Source organism: Ovis canadensis, chromosome 3 (assembly GCF_042477335.2).
Source record: "Ovis canadensis isolate MfBH-ARS-UI-01 breed Bighorn chromosome 3, ARS-UI_OviCan_v2, whole genome shotgun sequence".
NCBI lineage: Eukaryota > Metazoa > Chordata > Mammalia > Artiodactyla > Bovidae > Ovis > Ovis canadensis.
In genome coordinates, this window is record NC_091247.1 from 150,237,988 (window position 1) to 150,256,473 (window position 18,486).

The following is an 18,486-nucleotide window of genomic DNA, read 5'->3' on the forward strand; positions in this document are numbered from 1 at the left end:
AGGCTTTAGCATAGTCAATGAAGCAGAAGCAGATATTTTTCTGGAATTTCTTGCTTTTTCTAGGATCCAACAGATGTTGGCAATTTGATCTCTGGTTCCTCTGCCTTTTCTAAATCCTGCTTGAACATCTCCAAGTTCTCGGTTCACATACTGTTGAAGCCTGGCTTGGAGAATTTTGAGCATGACTTCGCTAGCATGTGTGATTAGTGCAATTGTGTGGTAGTTTGAATATGCTTTGCCTTTCTTTGGGATTGGAATGAAAACTGACCTTTTCCTGTCCTGTGGCCACTGCTGAGTTTTCCAAATTTGCTGACATATTGGGTGCGGCACTTTCATAGCGTCTCCTTTTAGGATTGGAAACACCATGTTATAGTTAAAGGGAAATAAATATCTCAAATACCGTAATATTTAAATTATGGGTAAGTACTATTTTTACTCTTCATTCTTTCCTATATAACCAAACACACACAAAAAAAAACAAGCCAGTGTTTCAGATGGGTAAAGAACCCTTGATATGGTAAAAAAAAAAAAAAAAAAAATCAAACTTTTCTATTCAAAATCCAGCATTCTAGCATCTTCAGGCTTCTGGGAAAGCTCCAAGGACACAAGTCACCACAAAAACACATTTTTCTTTTTTTTTTTATTTGAGGCAGAGAAGCAGATGCCCTGTGAACACCAGCATAGCCCACTAGATGATATCTATTCTTACAGAAAATTCAGACATACTAAAGACAGAAACCAAAAAGAAGTGGAGAGAAAAGAGAAAAGAAGTAACGACAGTCATGGAAAGAGAAAGAATGTGGGAGGCTGGTGAAAGAATCTCAGCAACACCACAAATTTTAAATTTTGAGGATCAGAACCATGAATCATCTTTTCAACGTTTAGGAATTCTGGGAAGGAGGCCTGTGAAGAATGATGCAGTGAAGACTAGTTATTCCTTGAGAAAATTATTTAACACCTAAGCCTTGCCATAAAATGGAGATATACACCTACTTTTTTCATTGCAACATAACCACCGCCATAGTGTTAGCTAATACTTGCATGATGACACGATTGGTATCTCTTCTTTGTAGTTAGAACATTAAAAATCTATTAGGAAATTTCAGTTATAACAAGAATACTGTTAACTACAAAACTATGTTATAGATACCCAGAACTGATACACATTGTAGCTTCAAGTTTATAATCTCTGACAACAGTTCCCCTTGCCTATCATCCTCCAGAGGCTGGTAACCACTCTTCTTTCTGTGAGTTTGCCTTCTTTAGATTCCACATATAAATAAGATCATGCAATACTCATGTTTCTCCATCTGGCTTATTTTACTTAGTATAATGCCCTCAAAGTCCATCCATGTTGTCACAAATGCTAAGATGCCCTCCTTTTTCATGGTTGAATAATATTTATATATATATATAAATAAATTATACACACATACACACACACACACACACCCCATACTTTCTCTATCCATTCATTCATTGAGGACCAGTTAGACTGTCTATTTCCACATTTTGGCTATAGCGAGTAACACTGCAGTGAACACAGAAATGCAAGGGAGTTCCCTGGTGGCCTAGTGGTTAGGATTTCAGGCTTTCACTGTGTGGCATGAATTCAGTCCCTGGTCAGGGAACTGAGATCCTGCAAGCCATGCACCATAGCCCAAGAAAAAAAAAGCAGATCTCTACCTGAGATACTGTTTTCATTTCCTTTGATTTCTTCAATGATCCATTGGCCCTTTAGTGGCTTACTGTTTTGCCTCCAATGTGTCTGTGTTTTTTGTAGGCTTTTTTCTTGTAGTTGATTTCTACTCTCACATCCTTGTGGTCAGAAAAGATGCTTGATATGATTTCAATGTTTTTAAATTTACTAAGGCTTGTTTTGTGGCCTAGCTAATAATTCATTTTGGATAGTGTGCCATTTACACTTGAAAACAATGTGTATTCTGGTGCTTTCAAATAGAATGCTCTATAAATACCAATCAAGTCCATTTTGTCTAATGTATTACATTTAAGGTCTGTGTTCCCTTACTGATTTTCTGTCTAGATGATCTGTCCATTGATGTATTAAATTGGTGCAAAAGTAATTTTGGTTTTGCACTGTTGAACTCTGCAATTTGATACTGGAATACATTCTTAAATGTGGTTTTATTATACATTATTTTAATGTACATTTCTTGCTTTATGCTTTATTGCTAATGACTTATTGCTGTTTATTTTATATTTATTTTAGACTAGGGAAATGATGTTAGACAAAAAGCAAATTCAAGCAATTTTCTTATTTGAGTTCAAAGGAAAGCATTGGAGACAACCTGCAGTATCAACAACACATCTGGCCCAAGAACTGCTAACAAACATACAGTGCAGTGGTGGTTCAAGAAGTTCTGCAAAGGAGACAAGAGTTCTGAAGATGAGGAGTACAGTGGCCAGTCACTGGAAGTTGACAACAATCAACTGAAAGGATCATCAAAGGTGATCCTTTTACAACTACATGAGAAGTTACGAAAGAACTTAACATCAACCACTATATGGTCATTCAGCATTTGAAGCAAATTGGAAAGGTGAAAAAGTTCACTGTGTCTCAGAGCTGACCGAAAAGCACAAAAAAAAAAAAAAAATGTCTTTTTGAAGTGTCATCTTCTCTTATTCTATGAAACAACCATTAACTATTTCTAGATCAGACTATGATGTGAAAGAAGTGGATTTCATACAACAACCGGTGGTGACCAGCTTACTGGTTAGACCAAGCAGCAGCTCCAAAGCTTCCAGAACAAAGACGAGGCAGAAAGTGCTTTCCAAAAATTCGTTGAATCCTGAAAGATGGATTTTGTGCTCCAGGAATTAACAAACTTATCTCTTGCTGGTAAAAATGTGTTGATTGTAATGGTTTCTATTTTGATTAATAAAACTGTGTTCGAGCCTCGTTATAACAATTTAAAATTCATGGTCCGAAATTGCAATTACTTTTTCACCAACCTAATAAGTAGGGTGTTACTACTATAACTGTCAATTTTTCCTTTTGTGTCTGTTAATATTTGCCTTATACACTGAGTTCCTCGAATGTTGGGTACATACATATTTACAATTGTTATATCTTCTTCTTGGATTGGCCCTTTGATCCCTATATAGTGTCATTTGTCTCCTGTTAGTCTTCATTAAAGTCTATTTTGTCTGATATAAGAATTTGCTACTCCAGCTTTCTTTTAATTTCTATTTGCATGGAATACCTTTCCGTATCCCCTCCCTTTCAGTCTGTATGTAACTCTATACTTGAAGTTAGTCTTTTGTACACAGCATATATATGGGTCTTATTGTATCTATGCAGCCACGTCTTTGGGTGGAACATTTAGTTTATTTACATTTAAGATAGTTATCAATATATATATTCTTACTGCAATTTTGCTGTTTTAGGTCTTTCCGCCCCCTGCTTTCTTTTGTTCTCTTCTCTTGTGATCTGATGACTATCGTTAGTATTATGTTTGGATTTTTCTTTTTTGTCTGTACATATTGTATATTTTGGTTTGTGGTTATGAGATTTCTTTATAGCAGTATATCAAGTTGCTGATCTCTTAATTTCAAATGCATTTTTAAGGCCCTATGTTTGTACTCTCCTCACTTCATGATTACTGTCTTAAATTTTATATCTAATTGTTTTCTGTATCCCTTAATTGCTTATTGTGGATACAGATGATTTTACTACTTTTGTTTTTTAACCTCCCTACTAGCTTTGTGTGTAGATGATTTTCTACCTTTATAGTATGTTTGCCTTTACTGGTAAGCTTTTTCATTTCATAATCTTCTTGTATTCCTGTGGTGGTCTTTTTTCTTCCCACCTAGAGAAGTTCCTTTAACACTTGTTTTAAAGCTGGTTTAGTGGTGCTGAATTCCTTTAGTTTTGGCTTGCCTGTAAAGCTTTTGACTTCACCATCAGATCTGAATGAAAGCCTTAATAGGTAAAGTATTCTTATTGTTGTTTAGTCACTAAGTCATGTCCAACTATTCTGTGACCTCATTGACTATAGCCCACCAGGTTCCTCTGTCCATGGCATTTCCCAGTCAAGAATACTGGAGTGGGTTGCAATTTCCTTCTCCAGGGAATCTCTCTGACCCAGGGATCAAACCCACGTCTCCTGCATTGGCAGGTGGATTCTGTACCACTGAGCCACCAGGGAAGCCCAAAGTATTCTTGGTTGCAGGTTCTTCCCTTCCCTTAAATATATCATGCCACTCCCTTCTGGCCTGCAGAATCTCTGTTGAAAAATCAGCTCCCATCGTCTTATGGGAGGTCCTTGTATGTTATTTGCTGTATTTCCCTTGCTGCTTTTAATATTTTCACTTTATCTTTAATTTTCTCAGGTCCTTTCTCTCTCTTTTCCTTCTGAGACCCCTATAATGTGAATATTAAAAAGAGACCCAGAGGTCTCTTTTTGTCTTTGTTCTATTCATTGGTAGTCATTTTCACTACTTTCTCTTCCAGCTCATTGACGTATTCTTCTGTATCATTTAATCTAATATTAATTCTTTCTAGTGTATTTTTCATTTCAGTTATTGTATTCTTATCTCTGGTTGTTCTTTATATTTTCTGTTTGTTAAAAAAAAACCTTCTAACTTCTCACTCTATGTATCTACTCTCCTCTCAAGTTCTTTGATCATCTTTACGATCATTATTCTGAACTCTTTTTCAGGTAGACTGCCAATCTTCACTTAAATTCTTCTTCTGAGGTTATATCTTATTTGTCTAGAACATATTCCTATGATGCCTCATTTTGTCTAATTTGCTATTTGTATTTTTATCTATGTGAGAAGTCAGTGACGTTTCTCGACCTTGGAAAAGTGGTGTTCTCTAGGAGATATCCTATGTGTCCTAGCAGTGTCATCACCTGAGCTATATGCTCTGAGCATTCCCCTTAAGAAGGCTGCATGGGTCCTTCTGTTATGGTGGGCTGATTATGTGGGAAGTCTAGTAGACTTGGTTGGCCCCTAATCCGGTTGGTTGCCAAGCCTGTCTTGTGCAGATGCTGCTGGCTACTGTTTAGTGGCACCTGGTCACAAGGTAGCTGGCTGCAGAATCCTAGGGGGCCCTGGAGCTAGTGCTGGCTCACTACTGAGCAGGGTTAGGGTTTTGAAGACTCTGGAGCTGTTGCCCACCCACTGGTGGGTGAGGTCAGATCCTGGGGTTAATGCCAAACTACTGGCAGGCAGAACCAATTTCTAGAGTCTGGCTGCAGTGTTCAGGGATCCCAGAGCTCATTTCTGATCACTGAGGTGGGGAGGCCAGTTCCTTAAACAGTTGTGTATGGTGTCTAGGGTGTCCAGAAGGCTGTGTTGGCCTGCTGTGGTCAAGGAAAGGGCACAACTGGTCCCAGAGTAGGTCTGGCTTACTTCTGCTGTCTTTCCCCTATTGGGTGAGGTTGGTCTAGAGGCTAGTACAGGATTCCTGGTGGGAAGAGTTGGTGCCTACCCACTGGTAGTTAGAGCTGGTTCTTGACCCTTTGCTGGATAGGGACATATCCAGGGGCATGTCTAGAGGTAGATATAGGGTCAAGAAGTCTTTAGAGAACCTGTCTTTTGGTGGATGGGGATGTGTTCCCACCCAGTTTGTTGTTTGGCCTGAGGAATCCCAGCACTGACCCTTCAGGCTGCGGAACGGGGCCAGATCTTGGTGCCAGTGAGCCAAGATGGTAGCAACCAGCAACAGTGTTCGTGTGTTTGAATGTTCCCCAATATGTCTGCCACCAGTGTCAATGTCTCCAGGGTGAGCTGCAGCTGCTCTCTGCCTCTCCAGGAGATTCTCCAGGACCAGCAGGTAGGTCTTGTACAGGCACCTATCAAATTACTTCTTTCGCACTGCATTCTGGTATGCATGTGGTTTTGTGTGCCTCCTTTAAGAGTGAAGTGTCTATTTCCCCATTTCTGTGGGCCTCCTGCAATTAAGTACTGCTGGCCTTCAAAGCCAAATGCTCTAGGAGCTTGTCTTCCTGGTGTCAGAACCCTGGGCTTGGGAGCCTGATGTAGGACTCAGAACTCTTACTCCTGTGGGAGGACTTCTGCAATATAATTATCCTCCACGGGTTGCCAACCTGGAGGGTATGGGATTTTATTCTATTGAGTTCATTCTTCCTACCTCTCTTGCTGTGGTTCCTTCTTTATGTCTTTAGTTGCAGAAGATCTTTTCTGGTAGGTCCCACTCTTTCTCATCAATGACTGTTCTACAGAAAATTGTGATTTTGCTATTCTTATGAGGAGATGGGTTTGGGGTCTTTCTACTCTGCCATCTTGGCCTTTCCTTAGCATGAGTAAGTGGCCATACGGGCAAATGAAAGCATCCTGACAGACATGCTGAACTCCTTCCAGTGCTGACACATGGGCTGAATTTTGTGCCTAATGGGAATCAGTTTATGATAAAAAGATTCTTAAGGCAAGGCTAAACAAAGGGGTGCAGAGCTTCCTTGCACTCTCGGAGTTGCCATGTACTCACCCTGTTTTCATTTACTTTGCTTATATACATGGAAGCAGACTGCTAGATGATATGATAGTTATGGTTTTGTTTTTTGTTTTTAGGAATCCCTATACTGTTTTCCAATTTATATTCTCACCAATTGCATATAAGAGTTTCCTCTTCTCCATATACTCTCAAACATTTGTCATTTGTATACTTTTTGATGACAGCTATTTTGACTGGTGTGAGGCAATAGCTCATTGTGGTTATGATTTGCATTTGTCTAATAATTAGCAATGTTGAGCATCTTTTCATGTACCATTAGCCTGTATGTCTTCTTTGGAAAAATTCCTATTCAGGTCTTCTGCCTGTTTTTTGATATTAAGGTGTATGAACTATTTATATATTTTGTATATTAAGTCCTTATTGGTCATACCATTTGCAAATATTTTTTTCCCATTTTGTAGGTTGTCTTTCTATTTTCTTAATGGTTTCCTTTGTTCTGCAAAAGCTTTTAAGCTTAATTAGGTCCCACTTGCTGTTTGATTTTTTCTTTTTTAGTGTCTTCTATATGTAATATCATGTAATCCAAAAATAGTTAAAGTTTTACTTCTTCCTTTCTAATTTAGATGCTTTTTATTTCTTTTCCTTGCCTAACTGCTCTGGCTAGGACTTCCAATATTATGTTGAATAGAACTGGTAAGACTGGGCATCCTTATCTTGTTCCTGATCCTAGAGTAAATGCTTTGACAATGATGTTGGCTGTTGGCTTGACAAATATAGCCTTTATTTTGTTGAGGGATGTTCCCTCATGCCCTCTTTGTTGACTTTTTATCAAACTATATTAAATTTTATCAAATATGTTTCCTGCAAAGATGCTACTATGATTTTTATCCTTCATTTTATTAAGGATAAATATACTACACTATCACACTACACTATCAATCAGCATCACACTGATTGACCTGCAGATACTGAACCATCCTAGCGTGCCTAGAAGAAATCCCACTTGATCATGTGCTGATGAATTTGACTTGATAAATTCTGACTAAGAGATTTTGCAGAGATATTGGCCTGTAATTTTCTTTCCTTGTAATGTCCTTGTCTGGTTTTGGTATCAGGATAATGCTAGTCTCATTAAACAATGTTGGAAGTGTTTGATCCTCTTTTATTTTTTGGAAGAGTTTGAGAAGAATAGGTATTCTTAAATGTTGGGGATAGCTCATCAGTGAAATAATTTGAGAAAATTATTTAACTTCGAATGGAAACATACTTACCTACATCATAGAATTTTTAGATGAATTTATAACAGAAGAAAATACACGATATATTATCAAGAATCAAGTAATTATACAATAAATGTCAGGTCTCTGTTAGGTCACTTCCAAAATCCACGGAATTCTCCAGGCCAGAATATTGGGGTGGGTAGCCTTTCCCTTCTCCAGGGTATCTTCCCAACCCAGGGATCAAACCCAGGTCTCCCGTATTGCAGGGAGAGTCTTTATCAGCTGAGCCACAAGGGAAGCCCAAAATAAAAGCATATTCTCTCAAATACACACCATTTGAATATTCATTTCCACTCAGGTGTCGAGAAGGCATACAGTAAGTACTAATTTTAGCATAGCCTGTGGAAATAATTCTGTAAGAAAACTGTTCATTTATTCTGGTGGCTATTTTCAAGTTATGGTTACTTAAAACTCTAGAGTTTAATGCAGCAAATTACCCCCATTAGGTATGACAGTAAAGAATAAAAGCACTGTACTAGACAGTCTATCTCATCTACTTTGTAATCCTTCTTTAAATTAATTTTAGAAATACAACAAACCTTTGATGAAGGAACTGCTGAAGAACTTGAGGGTGAAGTGTCTCTTGATGTTTTCAAAGGCTGAACAGGTCTTTCTTTACCTATATAAGAAAATATAAAATACAATTTTCTAGCTCATTTGTTTTCAACTAGACTGATTCTGTAAGTAAATAAGCAAAGGACAGAGGTCATACATTTATTTTAATACTGAAATCTTTATAACTATTAAATTAAATTTGTTAATATCTAAATCTCTCTTATAGGCTGGGCACCATTGAAAATTTCAAATAATCTAGAACCAAAGGACTGTACACATGATGGCAGTCTAGGTCATATCAGTGCCAGTTAGCAAACATGGAACAACAGAGAAGACCTGAGGAAAGGCAAGACCATTTTAAAATTTGCTTCCTCTTCCAAATTCTGAAAAGCTAACTTTTAATGCAGCACACACAATAAAAATCCAATGGAGGTTATTATATAAATACTACAAAAGAGAATTAGCTAACTATTAGCTAATTATGCAGAAGCTCAAAAGAAAGACAAGTAAGGAATTTAGTAGGTATTTATGAAATGTTTAAAAAATAAAAATAAAAACTAGAACACTGTAATACAGTACTGGAGAAGGCAATGGCACCCCACTCCAGTACTCTTGCCTGGAAAATCCCATGGATGGAGGAGCCTGGGAGGCTGCAGTCCATGGGGTCGCTAGGAGTCAGACACGACTGAGCGACTTCACTTTTACTTTTCACTTTCATGCACTGGAGAAGGAAATGGCAACCCACTCCAGTGTTCTTGCCTGGAGAATCCCAGGGACGGTGGAGCCTGGTGGGCTGCCGTCTGTGGGGTCACACAGAGTCAGACACGACTGAGGTAACTTAGCAGTAGCAATACAGTACTAATCCAGTACCTGATATAAGTGCTCAAATATATATCAAATGATTGATAATAAATCCATATGAGATAAAGTCACTAGCCTTTATCTTTAGTCACTTCAGACACTCCCAAAGTGCTCTATGTATATATTATTGCTTTTATGGAAATTTAAGCCAGAAAATAAATTTAAATATTACTTTAGCCAGTTCAACAACAACAACAACAAAAAAAACAAAAAGGTTTAGCTAAACGTAATTTTTTAAATAACAGTGAGTTGTTACTAATAGAAAAACATTTCATTAAATTGACTACATGTCAAATGTAACATAAATCCTCTGCTTTCAAGGGCTAGGAAACTTTAACTATGGAGAGAAGGAAAAGTAGCACCAAGTTTGGAGTGGCACAGAAATTGGTCAACGCTGGATAGTGGGTTAAGGCCAGGAAAGCAGTCAAGAGCAAAAGCAGAGACAAATGACCTTCAAACCGAAGTAAAGCCAGCTTCCGTCAAAAAGCCTCCTAAATTCTTCCTGCTGTGGTCACAATAGCTAAGTAAGGACCTGGAGGCTCAAGGGCTTCCAACTACCTGGAGAAGTAGTAAATAACATCTCTTTCCAATGTCCTGAAGAACTGAAAAGGCTTTCTCAAGACACCCCCACACCTCTCCCCACCCACAACATGTGCATATGTGTGAAGATATTTTTGACCGTCTCAAATGGGTGAGTGCCATTGGCACATGACACATAGAGGTTAGGGATGCTGCTAAACATCCTACAAATGAACAGAACAGACCTCCGCAACAAAGAATTATCCAGCTTCAAATGTTAATAGTGCTGAGGTTGAAGACTCCCCTGCTATAGGTACAGTACTCTAACTCTGAAGCTCCAATAGTCTTTTTTATAAAGACAGAATTCTAGAATCTTTTAACTTGTGGTACCATTAAGAAACTTTTATACTAAGCAAGTTTAAAAGTTCTTATAGACCTTAAAAATCAGAAGTAAAAGGATACCAATCATCACTATATCCCCAAATGACTAAGAACATGGTTTATCCAGTCATTCCCTACTGAATTTCCACTGTACACGGCAAATCCTACATCATAATGTGACAGTGTCAGTCTATCCCACTGCATCTAAAACTCCTAGAGAAGCTTATTTTTTTTCTGAATACCCAAGGCCTGCCTTTAAGGAAACAGCAGATGCTCAAAAATTGGTGAAGAGATTAATTATTTTTCTACCCTTAGGACACAATGACCTCTTCAGTGTATTCTGATAAATATTTCCTTCAAAGATGAAGAACTGGACCAATCAGTACAGCACACTATGTTAATTAAAGGCATAATTACAGGCTCAACTCTAGCACACAGCAGCTAAATATAGCAAAAACAAAAACAAAAAAAACTTTCACAAGCAGCTGTTAATCTTTTATTTAGCATTTCCTTTACAAATAAAACATCAGCACTACAGGTATGCCAAGTATGATGTCAAAGTGTTGTCTTAGGATCTCTCATCATTTTAGCTGCATAAGGCTAATTTAAGCAGATTTCAACCAATCTCACTGTGCAGAAGCAAAGGAACACTGAAAGATAGGGCAGTGGTTGATCAAATATCAACATATATTCACATACACCAGTTACATGAAGGGGAAGGACAGGCAAGAAGCAAAGGCTAAACGAAAAAGAATGATAGAGATGGCAGCAGAAAGAGCACAGAAACAAAAAACATAAATGTCCTGACCCTACTGCTGTTAGATTCTGTCTGCCGATGTCTCTTCCACAGATCTCAACCTCCTCTGAGGTGGCTGCTTCTAACCAGGAAAGGGCTAGCCTATACAACAAACCCACTTATCTACCCAAATCCTACTATGTGAGTCTGCTGTTGTTCAACTCTGGTTCGCACAGTAGACTAACGGCAGAGTTTATACACTTTCCCATTTCTATAACCTCTATCAATTATAACCCCCCACCCTTCACAATCCCAAATCAAAATCTAGCTCAAAACTCACCTCTTTCTGGCTTTCCTTCGTTCTGCCGTTTGTAGCAGGCACCAGTACGCACGGACTCTAGGGAAAGGTGGGCAGGGAGGAATTAACACCAGCACCTCAGTGCCCAGGAGGAACAAGAGAAGAACCCAGAAGTAGGAATAACGAGAACAGGAACTTCTGAGCATTTGCTGGTAACCCTAACATCTTTCCTACCCTGTCTTCATGTTGGGCTGCCTGAGCAAATACCACTAAAGAGAAATAAATAACAAAATAGGAGAAAAACTGTTAAGATTCGGTCCAACAATGGGGAATGAAAACGAGGCTAACCAAGGATAGCATGGCCAGAAAGTCATGAAAAAAGGACCCTATAATAAGACACCAAAAGTTAGAGACAGGTATCACACATCTTACTCATCAGTATAAGCATCTAATCTAATCTCCTCCATAAAGTAAATATATAAAGGATTAAAGAATGACACCAAAAAATCAAGAGTGAAAGATGAATCACCCCTAGAAATCAAAAAAGACACCTGAGAAAGTCTTCATGGTGCATCATACCAGCTCCCTGGTCATACGATGACTACCTGCAAGTAGCTGTTCTGACTTGTTCTCTATTACAAGTTCTTAATAGTCTGCCGTTTGCTTTCATGCCTTTGTACTTTTCTGTCTGTCATCCTATATCTTCTTACCTTTCTCTCTCTTCTTTGTTGGTTATTACTCCTTAAATATGAATGCTCCTCCTATCCTCAATCTTTTTTGTTCTGTTCTTCTTATTTGGCTCCAATCAATACTAAGGAAACAAGACAAATGTCTCTCAACTCTTTTCACTCATACTTCTATATTTCTAATGGAAAGAATCCTACTCTGTAGGTACTTGGCCATTACCTCAAATTCATCTTACATGTGATCTTAGTAAGCAGAAACTAACTCCTACTTGACCATGTTGGCAATAGGACTCAATACATTCCTATCTTTGCTGTGACTTGCAAAAAAAAAATAATAATAGTAAGTTCTAAAGTAGGATGAAGGAAAGAAATTAGGAAATAAAATTCTAAAGTTGGCAATATAGAAACCAAAATCCCAGTTAATATGTTAGTGAGTGAAAGAATAAATGGTGAGGAAGAAAATGAACAAGAATTTCAAATACTGGTTCCACAGACTATAAAGTTCTTCCCATGCAGGTGAAATAAAAGCCAAAGAAGCAGCTCAATGTTCCAACAAACACCTAAAAGTCTGTAAGAATTTAACAATATTCACTGTCTCTTTGAATATAGTAGCTGTAAATTTGATATGATCTTTCAGAAACATACTTTCTTGCTCATGTGTTCTGATGAAAGCAGTGATAAACTTAACCAGACTCATCCAATCAAGCACTATTAATTATTGATAACCCATATAGGGACAAAATACTTTGCTAAGGAAAAAATTTTTTTTAAGTATCGCTGGAGAGATAATAAAGTTAGGGCTGTATCTTGCAAACTATTAAATGCTTTGTACAGTGCCTGATATAAGAGTAAAATTAGATACTTCTGAAAGTCTTATCAATAAAAAATAAACAAGAGCACTGGTAGCACATTCATCTCTCCTTTGATACCTGAAGCTTTAAAAGAGAAATTAAGATATGAACAAATGAAGATGTGATGACTACAAAGGTGCTAAGGAAATCATTTTTCTGAATCATGGATGAAGATGTGCAAATTTGGGGCTCTCGGTTAAGGAAGAACATGATTTCTCAGCGATCTACTTGTTTATTCAAGAAATTATGAAACAAGGAATTCCCTGGCAGTTCAGTGATTAGGACTCTGTGCTTCCACTACAAGGGGCAAAGGTGTGATCCTTGGTTAGGATCCTGCATGCCACGTGGCATGGCCAAGAAAAGGCCATGAAACAGAAAAACGGAGGAGACACAAGAAAAATGATCCTTGTGGTAAAGACACCAAAAAGCTACAGAAAAAACAACCAAACAACCACAAGGGTAGAAAAAGCTCTATACCACTACTGCTTCCCCAAAATAACCAACTTTTGGAGGTAAGAGATCCAACCAGTTAAAATTAAGACATATTAACTATGAACACATTGAAGTGAATTTCCAAAAAGTATGGAAGTGTGCTACTGGTAGAACATACAAGCCCTAAAACAGGGATGCTATATATGTCTACACACATGAAAATGCCATTATTTGACTACTGTTTCAGAACCTCCATCATTCAGGTAGGTGCCAGGAAAGCTATAGCTGACCTCCTAGGATTCACCCAGAAAACTCACAGCCAAAGCTCTCTTGTGATTAAACCACAGGTTCTCAGACAAAAAGAATATACTGTGGAATCTAATTCAATAGCACATTTACAGCTTGGATCAGTTAAAGAGTCCAAGATTAAATTTCACGTGAAACAGCTCATCCCAATAATGCTTTTCTACTTTCATCCTCCCAGCAACTTCTGCCCACTCTTCAGCTATCACCTAAAATGTCTATTCCCATGGAATGACCTGTCTCCTTCTCTAGATATAAACTCAGAGGACGAGGACTGGATCTATCTTGCTTGGCAAATCTTTTATGTAAAATATATTCTTGTTGAATGATTTAATGAGTTATGTTCAGTTGCCAAGTTGGGTCCGACTTTTGTGACCCTATGGACTGCAGCACGCCAGGCTCCTCTGTCCTCCACTATCTCTGAGTTTACTCAAATTCATGTCCACTGAATCAGTGATGCTATCCAACCATCTCATCCTCTGCTGCTCCCTTCTCTGTTTGCCTTCAATTATTTCCAGCATCAGGATATTTTCCAGTAAGCCAGCTCTTCACATCACGTGGCCAAAATATTTATGAGTATTGAGCATAAATAAAGTAACTCTCAAGCTAAGAAACACTATTATAGTCAGCGTATAAGAAAATAGGTTCCTACTGTGTGATAAACATGATCTGATGTAAAGCCTACTTCCATGTTCCCATTATTACTCTACACCTGCACAGAAAAGCCTTCTTTCTAAAGGCAGAATTAAATCTCTAAAATTCATTGGAATTTCAGCTATTATCCAAAAATTCGCATAGACTTCCAAATTCGTTCACAGCAAAAAGTCTTAAGATGTGTCTTCTTTCTCGTTAAACTGAAGTTTAATAATAGAGTCTAATTTCCAAAGATACTCTTCTCAAAATAGTGTTTTTAATTTCTGTACATTTTCAGTTATCATGGAAGATGTGCTTTCAAAATTAAACAATGACTAACACTGTCTTTCTTTAAAATATTTTCCATTCTTAATAATGGCTGCTGATTTCAAGAAAATAAGGGGAGACTAGACCCAAAGTCGGAGCTATATAAAATCAGATACAGACCAATGAAAGCAATAAACCTGTCAATCTTCCACAGTAATGACACCTAAAAAATTCAACCAAAATGGCACATGGTGGTGGTGGTTTAGTCGCTAACTCGTGTTCGACTCTTGCGACCCCATAGTCTGTAGCCCACTAGGCTCCTCTGTCCATGGGATTTTACAGGCAAGAATACTGGAGTAGGTTGCCATTTCCTTCTCCAAGGGATCTTCCTGACCTAGGAATCAAACCTGGGTCTCCTGCATTGCAGGCCAGATGATTTACCAACTGAGCTATGAGGGAAGCCCCAAAGTGTCACATAGCCTGATTCTGTGTGATGGTAAAGGTGGATTCTTTACCATCTGAGCCATAAGGGAAGTCCAAAAATACTGGAGTGGGTAGCCTATCCCTTCTCCAGGGGATCTTCCTGACCCAGGAATCAAACTGGGGTCTCCTGCATTGCAGGTGGATTCTTTACCAACTGAGCTACGAGGGAAGCCTGATTTATATATATGAGCATCACTGGTAAATTTGACATTAACCTGCGGCAAACGTTTAGAACAAATTAACAAAAAGTTTGTAAGTACATACAGGATAATCCCTAGGAATCACAACAGATTTTACACAACAAAGCAAAGCAATCTTTATGTTATTGTTTCCAAAGAGGAAATGCTTTGTGATTCTCAAGTGGAAAAGAAAAAAATATGGGGGATCACAAATAGTTGAGTGATAGCAAATCATTTAGATACATGGTCCACAGAAGGACGTGCCTAGAGGTTTCTATATTAGGACTTATGCTACTCAAATTAATCACTAATGATTAATACAAAACATAAAGTATACTTCATTTATGGATAAAACAAAACTGCTTTTATCTGCTGTTGTACACAGAGTCACTAAAGAGATTTTAAGACCTTTATGGAAGAGAATTGTAAGCCAAAGTTAATTAAATGAAATACAGCATTCCTAGATTATTTTTATGTATTAACCACAAACAAACAACTGTACCTGAAAAAAGTATAAGCTGCAGGGTTTTTCTTTTTCTTCATATTATTATAATATATGTGAAAACGGCCTAGATTGCAGTTGCCTACAGTTTCAAATAAAGGCCAGTAACACAATATGGTTGACAAAAGTTCACTTCTGGCATCACAACTTAAAAGGAATAGAAAGAAAATTAGGAAAGTAAAAGGTATGAAAACCATGTCGAATAAAAGAAAGCACTGAAGGAAGTAAATATATTTAAATCTGGAAAAAAAAATCAAAGAGATTATGATGTTACTTTTCAAATTTGCAAAAGATTTCAACATAAATAGAAATATCTTTATGGCTCTAAGAAAAATAACTAGTATTAAGTAGCTGTTACAAGAAAAGGTTTTAATTTTTTTTTTTAATGAGTTATATAAAAACAGAAAGGCTGGCCTGTGATGTAGAAAACTTCATGGGAAGTACTTTAACAAAAAGTCTCCCATACCGATATGGGAGACTCTGGTGTTATTATTAACACTATTATCCTAAACAGAAGGTAAGTAGCAAGAGTATAAGATAGGAAAACAATGGGATTCAGCAGAGAGAGGGGAAAGAAAAAGGAAATAAATATCTAAGAGAGAGCTGACAAACAGGGAATGTGTGGTTATATTACTCAGAATAAAAATAAACTTCAAGTAAAAATATAAATGGTATATATAACAAAACAATTTTAACTATAACAGTATAACAACAAGGGAAAAGGAAATGAGGCTAACCAGGACAACCTATGCTGTTAACATGTAAATATGAATGATAATAAGGAAAAAAATATTATCATATATCATAGTCACAGCTATGATCAGGTTAGTCCACTTAAGTTATGGGCAGAAAATTCTTAAATATGAACACAAGATGCAGACAGTTTGATTTATGAAGATAATCAGCCTATGGTAGTACAAAGTTCCATAGGATGTAACTCAAAACACTAAGAAAAAATTTAATTAACATGTATGGACATGTGTGCACAAAACAGGAAATAAACAACTGAGATGAAAAAGTAACAATCATTGTGACTTATAATTAAGCACATAAGAGATATAGTAAATGAACAGAAGAATTATGAATAAATAGTCATAAAATAATTGCCATGGACAAACTATCAATGATCATTAAAATGAGTAAAATTTCTCTACAAAGTATGAAAAGAAGCAAAACATTATATGTTAAAAAAATTAACAAAATGAGAGCATACGGAATAAGAAGTTATTTTTACCTGTTACAGAAACATTTATAACCTTTGTCAAAATTTCAATTTCCATTGGAAAACTAAATTAACCCACAACTGGTAAATTAGCCCAGTTTAAGTGACTGATAATTGAAGGACCACATTTCTCAGCCCTTTTTTAAATTTTTTGAATAAACGCAAGGTACAACCAATATTTGGGAGATGTATATTTAAAGCAAAAACCAGTACCACAAATATGTAAAATAACAATTACTTTTTCCACTTATTGTTTAAAGACTTTGTTGACTTTTTGGAAGATTATCTCATGTAACTGTTCTGAAAACTATTTAATGAAAGGAGTAAAGAAAAACATTGTAACAGTTCAGCCCCAATAGCTGAGGAATCAACCAAAGCAATCTGTAAAGAGAACTTTCCCAGGGAAATAACTTTTTTTCTTGACTGAAGAAAGTCACTTTCAAAGTTAAATGACTTAAGAAAATAAACATGAAGGCATTAACAAAGGTGTACACTCTCTTTCATTCAATTCACACCAGATTTTAGTCTCCCAATTTTCTGTTATCTTTCCATCATTGCAAGATATTAAACCTATTAGACCTGTAAGGATGGGGAAAGCATATTAGAGACACAGACTGGAGCATCACATTGTGGCTCCATATTGCATCTCAAGATTTCAGAGTTTTGGCCACTACCTACCAGACCAAATGCAGATTGAAGATACTGCCCTAGAAATCTGTTTTAGAAGAAAAATGGAAAAAACAAGGCTAATTCACCAATAATTTAAATAACTTAATAGCTTCACTACAAGATCTAAGGAAGGATCTCCAGCTTCCACTTTACTAGTTTTGTTTAAAAGGCTTCAAATCTGTTTCTAAAGACACTGTCTTCCTCTTAACCAAATTACTAATAGATCTGGATTTAAGTCATACACATCTAAAAACATATATCCCTAGAAGGTATCTTACATCTGTGCGTGTGAGCATACATTAGACTTAGAGGCTGTTTATCTCCTTGAAGGGTAAGGGGAGAGGAAGGAAGTGAAGGAAAGGAGAAGTTACCAAACTTTTAACACTGAACTCCACAGTAAAACTTTCAATTACCTGGAACTAGTCCAAGAATATTTTAAGCAATCAGGCATGTGTTGAGTCACTATAGTTGTTTTAAAACCTTCAAATGGGATTCTTACCTTCCGCAAGGCCATTCATACACATATATCCAAAATATGTTTTTTGGAAGCCCCACTCTACCTAGCTCTGGAAATAGCAGACAAGTGATAAACGTTTGTTAAATACAGGAATCCAGCAACAGCTACAATGGAGATAATTTAATGATCTTAAGCAGATTGTTAAACTAAAAATCTTATTATTTGAAAAAAAAAGTTAAAAGGAAGGAAAAGAAAGAATAAATTTCTGATTTCTGTATGTTGGCTTATAATTCCTTCTACCTAGAAGATACTTCTCTAGTTGTACAAGTCTGAAATAAAAGATGAGTCCAAATGTCATTTCCTCCATGGCACGTTCTTCCATCCTCAGAGGGAGAATCTCTTACTTAGACCTGCTTATGTCATGTTAACTCATTTGCAAAGTATCAAGTCTTACATCAAAGTTATACTTCACATGTCACATTTATATACTGATAAACTTGCTATTAGTTGTGGGAAAATACATATACATTCTAACTCCTTGGTGACAGGGACACTGTTCTAACATAACACTCTGGATATAGAAGGCATGAGGAACTGTTTTGTGAATGAGCACAACTGCAGGTGGTCAAGTCCAGAATGATAAAACAGGAACATTTTACCTAAGAAAGTTGCTTCATTTATTCATTCCAACCAGTACTGAGCAACTGGGCCAGGGTGGCATGCACTGAAC

The 18,486-nt window shown here is 37.0% G+C and overlaps 1 protein-coding gene across 43 annotated transcripts in view; it reads right to left on the bottom strand.

Moving 5' to 3' along the window:
• Nucleotides 1–18,486, bottom strand: part of PPHLN1 (periphilin 1) — a 169,325-nt gene that overhangs the window by 78,006 nt on the left and 72,833 nt on the right. For 30 of the 43 annotated variants that reach the window (XM_069584570.1, XM_069584554.1, XM_070292315.1 and 27 more), the window contains 2 exons: nucleotides 11,115–11,171; nucleotides 8,262–8,341 (listed from right to left, as the gene is read on the bottom strand). In XM_069584570.1, coding sequence (XP_069440671.1) covers nucleotides 8,262–8,341; nucleotides 11,115–11,171 — 137 coding nt within the window. The remainder of the gene's footprint in view (nucleotides 1–8,261; nucleotides 8,342–11,114; nucleotides 11,172–18,486) is intronic. The other 13 variants (XM_069584575.1, XM_069584559.1, XM_069584558.2 and 10 more) reach the window with 1 other exon arrangement.